The sequence below is a fragment of the Mus pahari genome, chromosome 19 (assembly GCF_900095145.1).
Source record: "Mus pahari chromosome 19, PAHARI_EIJ_v1.1, whole genome shotgun sequence".
NCBI lineage: Eukaryota > Metazoa > Chordata > Mammalia > Rodentia > Muridae > Mus > Mus pahari.
The window spans coordinates 31,855,537-31,871,123 of NC_034608.1; the positions used below are offsets into that span (position 1 = coordinate 31,855,537).

At 51.5% G+C, this 15,587-nt stretch overlaps 1 protein-coding gene across 1 annotated transcript; it reads left to right on the forward strand.

Annotated features, from left to right (window-relative positions):
* The first annotated feature begins 4,003 nt into the window (after positions 1–4,003).
* Positions 4,004–14,929, forward strand: Grk1 (G protein-coupled receptor kinase 1). The gene is made up of 7 exons (XM_021219785.1): positions 4,004–4,702; positions 6,569–6,696; positions 8,044–8,201; positions 8,620–8,703; positions 11,893–12,017; positions 13,021–13,222; positions 14,631–14,929. The coding sequence occupies exons 1-7, from the start codon at positions 4,004–4,006 to the stop codon at positions 14,927–14,929; spliced, it is 1,695 nt and encodes a 564-aa protein (XP_021075444.1).
* The last annotated feature ends 658 nt before the right edge of the window (positions 14,930–15,587 follow it).

Below are 15,587 nucleotides of genomic sequence, written 5' to 3' on the forward strand. Positions count from 1 at the left end.
GCTGTCAGGCTAGGCAGCAAGCACCCCTACTTACTGAGCCCTCTTGCCAGCCCAAAGTACTATAAACTCTGCTGTTTTTAATTTTTTAAAAAAATAAAAGTTTAATACTTATTATTAGTGTGAGTGTGAATGTGTGTGTGTGTGTGAGAGAGAGAGAGAGAGAGGAGAGAGGAGAGAGAGAGAGAGAGAGAGAGAGAGAGAGAGAGAGAGAGAGAGAGAGAGAGAGAGAGAGAGAGAGAGAGAGAATATGTGTCTGTACAGGTTTGTGGAGTTGGTTCCCCCCCCCCCCACTTCTACCTTTACATGTTAACAAATGGTGCTGAAGTAGTTTGTCTTAGTCAGGGTTTGTATTCCTGCACAAACATCATGACCAAGAAGCAAGTTGGGGAGGAAAGGGTTTATTCAGCTTACATTTCCACATTGCTGTTCATCATCAAAGGAAGTCAGGACTGGAACTCAAGCAGGTCAGGAAGCAGGAGCTGATGCAGAGGCCATGGAGGGATGTTCTTTACTGGCTTGCTTCCCCTGGCTTGTTCATTCCACTTTCTTATAGAACCCAAGACTACCAGCCCAGGGATGGCCCCACCCACAATGGGCCCACCCCTCCTTGATCACTAATTGAGAAAATGCCTTACAGCTGGATCGCATGGAGGCATTTCCTCAAGGGAGGCTCCTTTCTCTGTGGTAACAACAGCTTGTGTCAAGTGAACACACAGAACCAGCCAGTGCACAGTTGGACCTTTATTTGAAAAGATGCCTCAGCTAAGTCTCAAACCTTTCCCAAAAAAATGACAGAGGTGGATTACAAGCTTGCATGAACAGTGGAAGTAAAGCCTTTAGGGAAGACATGGGAGGAGCCAAGAAGGTGACACACAACACAACACAACACAACAAAACAGAACAAAACCCACCACCACCAACAACAAAAACTTCAGCCAGGGAAGTCAGTAAAAATGAAAAGATGTGCGGTCACGTGGAGAAGACACCTGAAAAGCACCATCCGACAAAGGGCGGGGCACGTGTCTGACCAACACGTGAAGGATTCTTCAGATTCAATGGTAAAACCCAAGCAGTCTCCCAGTTACAATATGGTAGAAAGATACTTCAAAGTGGAGGCAATGGCTGCCCCTCTGGCCTATAGGAAAGCGCTCTGTGCGGCTGACTCTTGGGCAGAGGCAAATTAAAATCATAAAGAACAAAGGCATAAAATTTCATGTTCAGGAAAATGGGTGGAGTCAGAGCTCTCGTCACGTTAAGTGAAATAAGGCAGAATCAGAAAGACAAGGGCCGCAGGCTTTCTAATGTATACAGAAGGCAGATAAAACAGGAGCAACCATTCCCTGGAACGGGAAGGGAAGAGGGAGCACTAGGAGGGGGATCACTGGGAAGAGGACGGGAGGACGGAGAGTACGAGGGAGGGAATGTGCTCGGAGAACATTGCACATGCAAGAAAATGTCACAGTGAAGTTCCCCGTCCTGTACAACTAATATGTGTTAATGAAAAACATTACCAAGGTAGAATGGCCAAACAGGCTTCCAGTCCTGGTGAGGATGTGGGTGTGTGGCTCCCAGGGTTGCCAGTGAGACCGGAAGATAGACAAGCTGGAAATCAGTTTGTCTGTTTCTTAGCACAAACACAGAGCTACCCAGATAAATTATATTCCCGGACATTTATCCTGGAGAAGTAGGAATTTACACACACACACACACACACATTATGTGTAACAATTTAAACCTGGGTGACTGGTTAGGGCACAGAGCAACTACACAGAACATGGAACAACATTCAGTCACAAGGAGAGACCTGTGGGCACCTCCCTTCCATTTCTAGAGGATTCTCCGAGAGGGAAAAGCTCTCCCAAAATAGTCCCCCGAAGGGCCCACGCTCACACAGCCCCCTTTCAGTGGTGCAGTCCAATCACCAAGAGCAGACCTGTGGGTCCCTGGGGGCAGCGGGTGTGGGAAAGGCTTTGTCTACCAAGGGCAGCTCAAGGGTTCTGTTGCCTTGGTACCCCGAGTGCACTGCTGAGATGCTGTGGTGAAATTTGGGGAGCTATTATAGTAGTATAGCTATCCCTCTACCTACTTCCCCCTTCCTCTCTCCTCCCTCACCCCCACAACTGTATGTGCTCTCCATTATCTCAAGAGTTTAACTGAACAAGGATACTCAGAGAGTATACCCTCCCCCCAAACAGTCTGGCCTGGGAACCAAACTCATCCTTCTTGGGTGGCAAATCCTCCTCAGTCCCTTCCACAAGGGACCTTCCTGGTATGAAGGCCACCTGGAATTCCTCAGCCCTAACCCTCTCCCAGTCCTGATCTGCAGCTTCGATGTAAGTCACCTGGGAACCTGTCAGAGCGGAGGCCTGAGTTCCCCAGACCCTCTGAGGCAGCTGGAATATGGATTTCAGTGCTCTGGGTGGCTCTCCTAGCAAGGTACCCCATGGTAAAGAACCATGTCCCCTTTGGTCCTGATTGGCATGAGAGTCAGCTACGGTCTTGTCCAAGGTCACCAGCTACTTAAGTGGCAGGGCTGGAACTAGCACAGGTCACCCCAAGAGAATGAGATCGAGTTTACCTCAAATATTTACTTGCCAATCTTCCTGTCACAAGCCCTTGCTTGTGAGGAGGTGGGGGTGTGTGGCAGGGGTGGGGGTTGCCATTCACCAGAAAGTTCTCCTTTCACTTCCTCAGTCACAGCAGAAGACCCTGTCCCCACCTGAAGCACCCCACTGCCCATCAGAGAAGGGGGGTGGCTGAATACTTCTTTAGCCTCCTGACGCAGGTTTTTCTAGGTTTTTCTTTATTCTCAGCACACACCTTTCTCCTCCCTGTAAGTGCTCCTGTGGCTCCTCCACCCCCCCCTCAGACTGTCAGCAGTACCTACAGACGAGACAGACGTGGTCCCCAGGAGATGGTGACATGCCCAGGTGTGTCCTGGATGTCACCAGGGTCTGAGCTGGGTCCCAAGGATGCCCAGATGAGTCCCTGCTGTTTCAAGTCTGTCTTTGGTGCGCCCCGGCCCTGAGTCCTAGAGGCACGCTGGGCTCATGACTCATGCATCTTCTGGCTCGACAGGGGACTCGACATGATGGCCTGTGGGTCCCCTGCACCCTCTCCTTGTCCTTTCTCTTTGGCAAGTCTGCAAGGAGAAGACTTGTTTCCTCAACCAGTGCCTGCAGTGTCACCTACAGACAGGGAGCCTGGTCACCGTGGGCCTCCCCTCTAGATTCCTGTTATCAGGGAAATTCTTCCAGGCTACTTTCTTAAGGATAAAAATGAAAAAGTGTGTGTGTGTGTGGGGGGGCGCTGGAGAGATGGCTCAGTGGTTAAGAGCACTGACTGTTCTTCCAGAGGTCCTGAGTTCAAATCCCAGCAACCACAGGGTGACTCACAACCATCTGTAATGGGATCCGATGCCCTCTTCTGGTGAGTCTGATGACAGTGTCAGTGTACTCATATGCATAAAATAAATCTTTAAAAAAAATAATAAATCGTATAGAAAGCAACCTGGAAGCCACATACAAACGGAGTTTCTCCTGGGACTGCCAGACTACCTTCTACCCCAGACTCATGTCCTGTCCACCTGCCAAGGCCAGGAAAGGATAGAACTGTTCCCTACGGCCTTCCGGGAGCCTTTGGCGTGCCCTTCCCTAGGGAACACGAAGGCGGCAGCAGGGGGAGACAACTGAGCTGAACTCTAATCCGATTTGGAGCAGCTTAGGGGATTGTCTTTTTCTGGCACCTTCTGGTCACCCCTAAGGTGTCCTCAGTGACTCCAGGGCTGGGACTTAGCTAGATACTTGTCAGCCCTGGTCTCCCTGGGCCTCTCAGTGGGTTCCCAAGCACCCTGGCCACGGCTCATGCCTCCCTTGTCCTACAAGGGCAGGGACAGGGCATAGGCCAAGGACACTGGGTCAAGCCTGCTTTGGCTGCTGGTGCCTTGAGAATGACACCAGCTTATGGGTCTTAACACTTGAAGCGGACACAGAGCATCAGCAGGATGGATTTCGGGTCCTTGGAGACCGTGGTGGCCAACTCTGCCTTCATTGCCGCCCGGGGCAGCTTTGACGGAAGCAGCACACCGTCTTCCCGAGACAAGAAGTATCTGGCCAAGCTCCGGTTGCCCCCACTGTCCAAGTGCGAGGGTCTCCGTGACAACCTCAGCCTAGAGTTTGACAGCCTGTGCTCAGAGCAACCCATCGGCAAGAGGCTCTTCCAACAGTTCTTGAAGACAGACGAGAGGCATGTGCCAGCTCTGGAGCTCTGGAAGGACATTGAGGACTATGACACTGCCGATGATGACCTGCGGCCACAGAAGGCACAGGCCATCCTGGCTGAGTACCTGGACCCGCAGGGCACACTGTTCTGCAACTTTCTGGACCAGGGCATGGTGGCAAGGGTGAAGGAAGGGCCAACGGGGAGCCAGGATGGCCTCTTCCAGCCTCTGCTTCAGGCCACAATGGAGCACTTGAGCCAGGCGCCCTTCCAGGGGTACCTAGAAAGCCTGTATTTCCTACGGTTTCTTCAGTGGAAGTGGTTGGAAGCCCAGCCCATAGGTGAAGACTGGTTCTTGGACTTCAGGATCCTGGGAAAGGGGGGTTTCGGGGAAGTGTCTGCCTGCCAGATGAAGGCGACTGGCAAGATGTATGCCTGCAAGAAGCTCAACAAGAAACGGCTGAAGAAGAGGAAGGGCTACCAGGTAGGGAGCCCAGCAAGCAGTAGGATGCCCTTAGACTAGAGGGATTTCCTGCGGAGGGCTACACGGGCCTTAGCCACTGCGCATGTGTGCTGCCATTCGGACTCCCCTGACACAGGCAGCCACGGGCAGGGGTCGTAGTCTGTCTGTCCCATGCTCAGGAGCAGTTCAGAGAGAGAGCACATATCTAAGTATCTAGAAACCTCTCGGTACGGTCTGGCTCCTGTTGTGATTACATACAGGAGAGAGTGAGGCAGACCTCCGTCATCAGGTACTGTTCACAACAGGCAGAAGCCATCGGTGATGTCGCGGTGCAGGACCACTTTTCCCGAACCCAGGTTTCCAGGGGACAAGAATGAGTGGAGGGCATAGGCAGGCTGTCATGTTTTCATTTCTTCTCTGCTGGCGTCAGTGTCTAGTTAAGGCAGGATCAGCGAAAGCAGCTTATTGTCCAGGGGACACAGCCTTCCACAGCCCTGCTGTACAGTAAGATAATGCTGTGAAACTCTTAGGGATGAATGCTAGCCCCCAGCAGGTCCCTGAGCCTTTAGAGAGGGTTCAAATAGCAGGTGCAAGTGGAGCTGTCAGGCAAATCCAGGGGCCTTTACCAGGTGCCTTGGAGATGCACCTCATGGTGGTCTAATGTTGATCTTTAAAGAAGAGGTTTTTGGGAGGGGGGAAGTGGGGAGAGACAGGGAGGGGTGGAGGGAGGAAAAACAGAAAAACCCACCTACCATGGCTCCTCATTACCTCATTTTCTCTCTCTCTCTCTCTCTCTCTCTCTCTCTCTCTCTCTCTCTCTTTCTCTCTCTCTTCATTCTTTCTTCTTTTTTCCTCTCTGGGTTTTTGAGACAGGATGTCTCTGTGTAGCCCTGGCTGTCCTGTAATCCACTCTGTAGATCATGTTGGCTTCAAAATCATAGAGCTCCACCTGCCTTTACCTCCTAAGAGCTGGGATTAAAGGCGTGTGCCACTGCTGCCCTGCTGAAGGTGTATTTCCTAAAGGACCTTGGTGACTGATTTTGTTTTGAATTTGGAACGATTCATAAAATTGGAAAATGATTTAGCTTTTTTTTCATTTTTATTTAAAGTATCTCAGTTAGGGGCTGGAGAAATGGCACAGTGATTTAGAGCACCGACTGCTCTCTCAGAGGTCCTGAGTTCAATTCCCAGCAACCACATGGTGGCTTACAACCATCTGTAATGGGATCCAATGCCCTCTTCAGTTGTGTCTGAAGACAGCTACAGTGTACTCACATACGTTAAATAAATAAAGTAACTGAATTAAAAGGGACAAAACTATATACTTAAAAAAAAAAAAAAGCACCTTTAAGCTTGTGTATGGTGGCACACACTGTTACTGCCACCACTCATGAGGTAGAGGTGGTGGCTGGGCTTGTGTGAGTTCAGTGGCCCACATGGAGAGTTCTAGGAGAGCCAGGGCTACACAGTGAGCCCATGTCTCAAAATGACAAACACACAAATAACTGCAGCCTTCTGGAGCTGTAATTGGAGTTCTGGACCACCCACACGGACCTGCAACCCCTTAGAACACTTTTCAGATTTTAGTATCCTCGGAGGATATGACCTGCGGTTCTCCCATAAAGCAGGCTCTCCTGGAAGGTCAGGCTGCACTGGGAGCTGGCTGGATGCAGCGAGGACTGGATGGAAGGGCCATGGTGGTGTGGGGAAGGGGAGGGTAGACAGGGCAGTGACGGAGATGTCCCAGTCAATGCCAAGGCCATGTCCCCGAGTGAATGCGCACCAGATTTCAGACAGATTGCAAGCCTGCCCTGTGCGGTGCCCAGCGTGCAGGCTGCTCTCCACAGAGCATTCCCAAGGGACTGAAGATCACAACTATGCTTCCAGGGTGCCATTGTGGAGAAGAGGATTCTGACTAAAGTGCACAGCAGGTTCATTGTGTCTCTGGCCTATGCGTTCGAGACCAAGACGGACCTCTGTCTGGTGATGACCATCATGAATGGAGGTGATGTAAGGTAAAGGTGTCCAGACCTGCGACTGCTTTCAACTAGGGTTCATGTCTGGTGGGGTCCAGGACTTAGGGGTTTGCCTGTCATTGCACATGCTCATGCATCTCCACGATTACTGGGGACAGGTGACAGAAGGCATGGGATGTCATGGATAGCTGTGGTGGGGTACTGTGGGTTGAGGGGGCTAAGAAATGAAAATGAACGATTCCATCGGTGTCCAATGCTATAGAGCTAGAGAGCCCAGCTTGCCTAGAGTAGGAGGGTGCCCACTCTGATGGCCTGGGCTAGCCATGCCTCAGGGTGCTCAGAGGTTGTTCCTGCATTCTTAGGGATGTCGGATAACGGTTTTCATTGGCTGGGTAACCCTACCTCTCTTACTTCAGTTTCCTGTTCTGTAGAATAGAGACAAACAATAGTGACCAAGTATCAAGAGGATGAGGGGGTGAGTCCCTGGGGCAGCTGGCACACATGGTTAGCGCCATGAGATCCCCGGGTACCTAGTACACAGGGCTTCCACAGTGAGACCCTGGGGTACCTTGGGAACGCAGGGTGCTTCTAAAGGGAGCTGTAACTTGCAAATAAATCCCTGTGTCTCTCAGTTCATCTGCCACCCCAGCAAAGCCAACTGCCTTTTCTTCAGCTGAATAACGTTAGATCTAGACAATCCATCTTCGAGAAGGGGAAGAGGCCTGTAAGAAATGATGGGGCATTATTGCAAGTTCTGTCCACCCCCTCCCCGGGACCCTCTGATTTTCTTCTAAGCCCCTGGTCTGCAGCCTCTCTCTCGCATCCCCCACCCACCTTCAACACAGCTTAGGCCATTTACAGCTTCTGGCTATGGGCTTTGCTTCCCTGCAAAGGGTTGAGGTGGCAAGTGTACAGTAGAATACAAAAATGGATGCACTTCAGGGTCCTGTGGAAAAGGACCGGGAGGGAAATGCTACTGTCAAATCCACTCAGGGGTTCAAAGTCTGGTGGAGCAGACAACAGGTATACTCAGAGATTTGGGGGTTGCTTGTGCTTTAAGAAACTTGGGGGTGAGCTCTCCTCCCTTGGCCCTGTCTTGGCACTGCTCTGTAGTCAGAAAAGGAGGTGTCAGGAGACAAGCTTATATGTCTTTTTAACCATTGTCTCTCAAACAGTTATGGGTAAGGTGGCATCTGAGGCCACTAGCCTTGGGCTTCTCCAGGGGAACATTGATGCCTGGTCCCAAGGGGACCACGCTATGCTGATACGTGTGTGTGTGTGTGTGTGTGTGTGTGCGCGCACACACACTAAGATTCGGGCTCTCTGTTTCTGCATTTTACTGCCCTTAAACCTGTGTGCGTGCCTCCAATGGCGTTCTGACCCCAGGTACCACATCTACAATGTGGATGAGGAGAACCCCGGCTTCTCAGAACCACGGGCTGTCTACTACACAGCACAGATCATCAGTGGCCTAGAGCACCTGCATCAGAGACGCATTGTCTACCGGGACCTCAAGCCAGAGAATGTGCTGTTGGACAATGATGGTGAGCCCGTGTGGTGGATGCAGGTCACGGCCGCTTGGGGGCCCAAAGTGTGCTTTCTTCAGCCTCTGTGAAAGTTACCGAAGGAGGGCCTGGTAGTGTAGGGCATAAAGGACAGTGGTGTAAGCTATGTGTGTGTGTGTGTGTATGTATGTATGTATGTGTATATGCATATAGGTGTGTATGCATGTATGTGTGCATGTGACAGGTGTTACATGTTTGTGTGTAAGGTATATGTGGTTTGCCTACTATGTGTATGATACATCTTTGTGGGGAATGGATATGTGTGTATAGAGTGTGGTATGTATGTACATATAGCATGTGTCTTACTGCTGTGCAGGGGAACACTGCTGAGCTCTGGGCTCACCTGGTACCTCTGTTCTATGCAATATGTGTGAATTCATCTTGTCTCAACTTTTAGGCAACATCCGAATTTCTGACCTCGGACTGGCTGTGGAGCTGAAGGAAGGGCAGAATAAGACCAAGGGCTATGCAGGGACCCCAGGTAAGGTCTGAGCATTGGGGGAGGCGGCTGAGAAGGCTTGGCATCCAAGAAGAGGCCTTGGGGTCATCCTCTCTCCCAGAACTTGAGGCAGCAGGAGCCCCGAGACCTAAGTGGTGACAGAGTGGGGGTTGTGGAGCATGGCTCCTTATCCTCTAGAGCAAACAGTAGCAATCAGGTTCTGCTCAGCAGCTCAAGAACTGTTTACTCCCTTCAAGGACAGCCCCTCCCCTGCCTTAACAGTCTCACTAGCTTGTCAGAGCTACCTCCTGGCACCTCGACGGGCAGAGAGAGCACAGGATCTGCACTCTAAGTGGTGTCCTAAGCACTGGCAGAATGAGTTTGCCCCGGGGTATCTTATGGAAGAGCTGGACCCAAGGACTTATTGTGTAGGTCACACTGCAGAGCACAGGGGACAGAGGCTTTCCTCAGCCAGCTCTTGCTAGGTTTCAGTACAACTCTGGTAGGTATCCACCCACAGGCAAGCTATGTGCATGTGTTATCTTTCTGTGGGCATGCATAGCCATGTATACACATTCCTACATGTGTGCTTGCTCTCATGTGGTGTGCACAGTTGTATGTCTTGTAGGTGTGACTGAGTGTGCACATGGGGGGTTTTGTGTGTAAGCCCGTGTGTGGGTATGTATGAGCCTGTATGTGCATGTGCACCTGTGTGAAGCATGCATGTATGTGTATGAAGGCACCTTTCTGTATGTATGCACCCATGACAGTCTCTGTATGCACACATGCAAATACGTGTGTGCATCTTCACAAATGTGTCTTTGTGCGTGTACATGTCTATATGCACATCTGTATATGTGCTATTTCATGCATATATATATATATATATATATATGTGTGTGTGTGTGTGTGTGTGTATGTGTGTACCCATGTGTGAACGTGTACAGGCACCTCTGGGTGTAAGCTTAGTACATGTAACTGTGCACACTTGGGTGTGCATCTCTGTGTGTTTAGGTTATGTGTACACCACTCTTGCATGCGTATGAGTGACTGTAGATGTGTCTGTGTCTAAGTGTACACACACATGCAGCCCTGTGTGTTCTTCTGCCTTTGTCCCCCTCAGAGAAAGGGGGAGAGGCAGTACACATAGAGGAAAGAAGAGACAGGTGCATGGACCAGGCCTATGCTTCCTGGCTCTGTGACCTCAGATGGTGCGCTTAGTCTGCCAGAGTCTTTGGCTTTAACACTTACCACATGGGCGTATGAGGCTGTTACGTGACCATTACATACCCAGCATTTGCATGCTGTCGATACCTGCATTTGAGTCTCCCCTTTCTCCATACTCTTGATTGTCTTGTATTCAGGCTGACTTCTGAGAGGGCTTCTTAGATATTTATCTCCTTCCCTGGGCTATCTGGGATGTAAACAGAGTGGAGACAGGATCCTGCTTTGTGCCTTAGGTACCATCTGAGAGTGTCCCAAATGCCATGGTGGATAGAGAGACAAGAACGTTCCCTTTCGACTCTGGAGTAGGACAAATCCGTCCTGACCCCCGGGAGGTGGTGCTTGTCTAGCCTTGGTAGCTGGTTGGTGGGTGCTGAAGGCTCTGTGCAGGCACGGGGTGAAGGAGATCCGAGAAAAGGATTCTGGAAACAGCTTGGCTTGAAGCCATTGTACAACCTTGTGAAGACGTGGCTGTGCTTTCTTTTGTGAGCTAGCTCAAACTTCATTTGGATCTCCTCAGTTCACTACAAGTCACGGATTCGCTGAGCAAGATTTAGAGAACTTCAAGACTAGAACTGGTCCCTCTCTGGACTGCTGGCCCAGCTTGGCCAGTAGAGGGCGCCATTGCTTGCCTAATCTTTACCTTACTGAGCTTACCGAGATGCAGTGGTAATTCTACCCACCCCGTGAATGTGAATCCTTTGCCTGGGACTGCAGTGTAGGCTCTAGAAATGCTGAGTTAGGCTGCACACTAGAAGCTGGTATTCCAGGAGCCAATGAGCACTGTTCTAGACAGATCTTCCCCTCCCCTCCCCTCCCCCACACCCTCCCAGCTCAGTCCACAACTGTAGGCTGTGCGTGGGGAATGTGCTTCCTCTGTGTATAGGAAAAGTACGCATTTGTCTTCTGCTTCCTGCCACAAGGCGATGAGTTCATTACAGAAGAAGCAGAAACACACTTGCTCCCTCATCCAGTAACTCTCGGGTGCTGGCTCTGCAGCAGCGATATTCTTTGTGAAAACCCAAAACATGAAGGCAAAGGGTGGCAGGGTCAGGGTGTAGTCAGGCACCGCCAGGGGTGGCACTGGGTGGACACTGGCGGTGTCCCGGAGTGGAGAAGTGGTGGGCGTGGCTCTGGAAAGGGATGCCTGACAATTCGCCTACCAGAAGGGCTAGGAGCACAGGAGCAACTCCGTAGCCTGCTCCACGGGGCGGAGACGCCAACAGGATGGGNGGGGGGGGGGGGGATGGTCTGTGCACTGTGTGGCAGACGCTGGGTACTAATCCGTGTGGTGGGTAGTAAGGGGTTGAGATTTTCATGCAAACAGCCAAGTTGTGAGCAGACAGCTAGGAGGATCAGGGAGGCCATGCTTGTAGAGAAGGCCACACAGTGGCTGTGCTATCAGGTGCTACTCTTGAGTGCACGTGGGAGGGGGTTCAGCTGTAGCTTCACTGTAGGTAATAAAAGGTTCAAGGAACAAAGTGACTGAAGACAGCAGAGGACTGTGACCCCCATCACCCATTCCTCAGGCTTTGGCCACAGCGCCTGGGTCACCGTGCTCACTCTGGATTACAGAAAACGGATCTCACGTCCGTATCCTTATAAGAGGGGAGTGAGAAGGTCCCAGCACCATCTGTCGCGTTTGTCTACCCCATGAGTCACACGCAGCATCAGCACACTGTCCTGAGTCTGAGCGGAGGCTTCATATCCCGCAGAAGTGAGATTCCTGACCCTGGCATTTCTACCCCTAGGAATCTTTGGCTAGGCTGGAAGACATGTTTGGTTGTTAGTACTGTGGGCATCCAGTGGATAGTGGCCAGAGTTACACTCAACGTCCCGCAATGACAACAAAGAGGTTTCTGGCCTCAAAATCACTGGTGGTGAGACCACCCACTCCCCTGGGGGCAGGGTATCACTAGAGCTTCAGCAGGTCTGTGAGTACTGAGTAGGGGCCATGCTGGGGGGAAGCAGGTGCATCTATGAACCTACATATGTGCGTGGCGGCAGGTTTCATGGCCCCTGAGCTCCTGCGCGGTGAAGAATACGACTTCTCTGTGGACTACTTTGCCCTGGGGGTCACACTGTATGAGATGATCGCAGCCAGAGGACCCTTCCGAGCCCGAGGAGAGAAGGTAGGTGCCACCTGGCAGGAAGCCCTGGAAGGGTCCATTCTGGGGCAGACATGGATAGGTTGGGTTGTGCCAAGGAGCTCAGGCTCTGGGGTCCTGCTCCTGCAGGATATTCTATCCGAAAGCCTACCTGTTCTTGAAACCTGAGAGTGGAGCTGTTGGGAGATTCTAAATGTCTTTGCCCACCACGGCCAGCAGGTGGCAGAGCAAGTGCGCTCTAGCTGAGATTGGGCATCTCTCCCCGTAGGACAGTGGCTTCTATCATTAGGTTCTTTTGGTGCAGACTGCACAAGGAGGTCACTGGTGGGTCCCTAGCTAGCTGTGGCCACCAGGACACTGCTCTTGGGGCCTCGGACAACCACTCTATATACTTTCTCTGCTCCTCATTTCTGTTTACACACTGAGGTTGGTCTGGGCCTGAAGCCAGGAGCTATTTTATGTCCCACCTACTTGTGGCTACCTTGACCTTGCCTGAGCTTACAGCTCTATGTTGTCATGTGATCCTTGGCTGAATATGGAGAAGTGTCTGAGTCTCACAGGCCTCCACAGTTAGGCCTGTGTGCGCTAACATTCATTCAGGTTCCACACGCTGCGTTTGTTCTGCCCGTGCCTGCCAGAGAGATGATGGAGGACTGGCTTTGCTATGGGGGATGCCTGGGGAGCAAGCCACACTGTCTTCGTCATACACTTTGGGTGTGGGGAGCTTTGTTTAGGAGACTCCACCAAAGCTGACCAGAAGTAAGGCAAGCTTATTTTTTAGGCTTCTCTCAGATGGTTTAGCAATGCCATGCTTGGATAAGCCAACCAGCAGTACCCTTAAAAACAGCCTTGGTGTCTGGGGACTTCACCTTTTGACTTTGTTTCTATGTCCTGAGATGCTAAGCCACTTGGGAGGGGCCCACCGAACGACACCGGCCACGCCCATCGGCCACACCCACCGGCCACGCCCACCCCAGTGAGGCTTGGCCAGGGCTCAAGTGAAGTGGTACATTTGCCCACCATGCAGGTAGAGAACAAGGAGCTTAAGCAACGCATCATCTCAGAGCCTGTGAAGTACCCAGAGAAGTTCAGCCAGGCCAGCAAGGACTTCTGTGAGCAGCTGTTGGAGAAGGACCCGGAGAAGCGCCTGGGCTTCCGGGATGGAACCTGTGATGCGCTGCGGGCAAACATCCTCTTCAAAGATATCAGCTGGAGGCAGCTCGAAGCCGGTATGGGCATTACCATAAGCCTGAGAGGGTACAGAGACCCCTGATGCATACATTATCCATGCAGACTGAAGTCAGGTGGGAAACGTGGGTGACAAACCAATGTGCAAGCTCTGAGCCTGCTTCATAGCATTTTCCTTATATTCATCTTTGAAAATGCATGTGCATATACACTTCCGGGGATATACAGGCACACATGCATGTGCACATACCCACACATGCACCATGCCACATCACATGCAGGCACTAGATGGACCTACAGGCATGCACAGGTGGGTGCATATACACATGAGTATGTGTACATGCAAGGGCTCACACACAAGCAGCTGTGCACACATGGAGACAAAGGCACACGTACACATGTTGCACACACGTTATCCTGTGGCTGCAGTGTTATGACAAACAATGTGGAGTGGATGAACTTTGCACAGGTAGACAGACTCTGCCTCACTCGAATCCTTGGATCTCTGGAATATAGGGTGTAGATTATAGGATGAGTCTGGAGCCGTAGGGAGGAAGAGGTGATTCTCCCAAGAGCAGTTACTTTTGGGCGGGAGTGCTAAGCACTTCATCTGCAGATGGGCTATACTTGGCATACCTGTCATGAGGCTCTGAGGCAGGAAGGGTCCTGGCTGGCTCAGGAGGTCTAAGGACTGTCTCCCGAGGGGCGAGGGAGTAGTGGGGCACAGGAGGTCATGCTTTGGTGTGAACCTAGACCAACACGGGCAGGATTACAAGGTTAGGATCAAATGCCCCAAGGAAGCCAGGCCAGGGGTTAGGTGAGTTGAGTTGATGTCTGGGCTCTACAGGACCAACCACACCCTGCGTCTTGTAGCTTCTGTTAAGAAGTACAGCTGGCTGGGGAGGGAGGATGGGAGAGCTCACTTGACATCTGCCACTCTGATGCCTACCTGGGGCCAGGCAAGAGCTCTGAATCTGGGGCTGCAGAGAAGGTGCAGTTGCCATGGGAGGACTGAGAGCCCTGGCCTAAGGGGCCTCAAGACGCTTGGCTCATGAAGAGACTTTAGGGGTGGGTCTCGGGAAGGTGTGGGAGCAAGGGCTGAGATTTCTTTTAAAAGACTTCCTAGCTGGCATAGTGAATCAGAGTTGTAACACCAGCACTGGGTAGCTGAGGCAGGAGGATGGCCATTTCAGGCAAGCCTGGGAAACATCCATCTACCCACATCCACCTGTATACCCGCACACCTTTTCACCAGATCTGGGCATCTTTCACTCTGTCCGTCCTCCAGTCTGTGAGTACTGAGCATGTAGCATGGGACTGCTTAAGGATGCTAGCCTTTTCTGTCATCCATAGGAAGAGCAGCAGGTCTTCTGTGTATCTGTGGGGACCCTTTGGCTTTGCAGTTTCCTCACCACAAGTCTCTCTGGTCTGTTTCCCATTTCTTCCCAGGGATGCTCATTCCTCCATTCATCCCAGACTCTAAGACTGTCTATGCCAAGGACATTCAGGACGTGGGTGCCTTTTCCACAGTCAAGGGTGTGGTTTTTGACAAAGCGGACACAGAGTTCTTCCAAGAATTCGCCACTGGCAACTGCTCCATTCCCTGGCAGGAGGAGATGATCGAGACTGGGCTCTTTGGGGACCTAAACGTGTGGCGCGCAGATGGTCAAATGCCGGATGACATGAAGGGCATCACTGTGGAGGAGGCAGCCCCTACGGCTAAGTCAGGGATGTGTCTCATCTCCTAGCCAAGTGTCGGAGGAAAAGCATGGAGCTGGTTGTATAAAGAGAGGAAAGTGTACAGAGCTCAGGGGAAGAGAGTGACCCTGGTGTCCCACTCCACCCAGGTCACCATGCAACTGTGTCTCCACGTGGAGCCAGCAAGACTTTCGGTCTAGACCCTACAAATGTGACAGTCCATTTCTTTTGTCCTATTTTATTCAAAAGAGACAAAAAAGGCCACAGATGGAATAATAAGGTGAAGGTGTAAATGCTCAAAGAACCTCTGTGTGCGGCCAGGCCAGGAGCTTGGTGATCAGAGACTCACATTCAACGTGGATCTCCTGGTACTAGGAGCTAATATTTCAGGGCAGACCTGTTCGCTCCTGGTCAGCTCAGGGTTGCAGACACTTGTGTACCCCAAAGAGGGCTGCACTTAGGGTACCCACACGACCCCTCCTTGCCTGATTCCTGCCTTTACTGGTCACCGCCTACTCTCAGGGACCCCGACGTGGGGATGTAGAGTCTTTAGGGAGCGGAAAGGCTGGAAAGGCCTGGTCTTAGCTGAGAGTCACTGCCTCCTCTGAAGCGGAGACAGCTACCTCTGATAGCTATAGTCTCCGACATCAGTCAACATTACATGTGGTGTATATCCAAATTGTCACAGTCACATCACATGTGATGGGG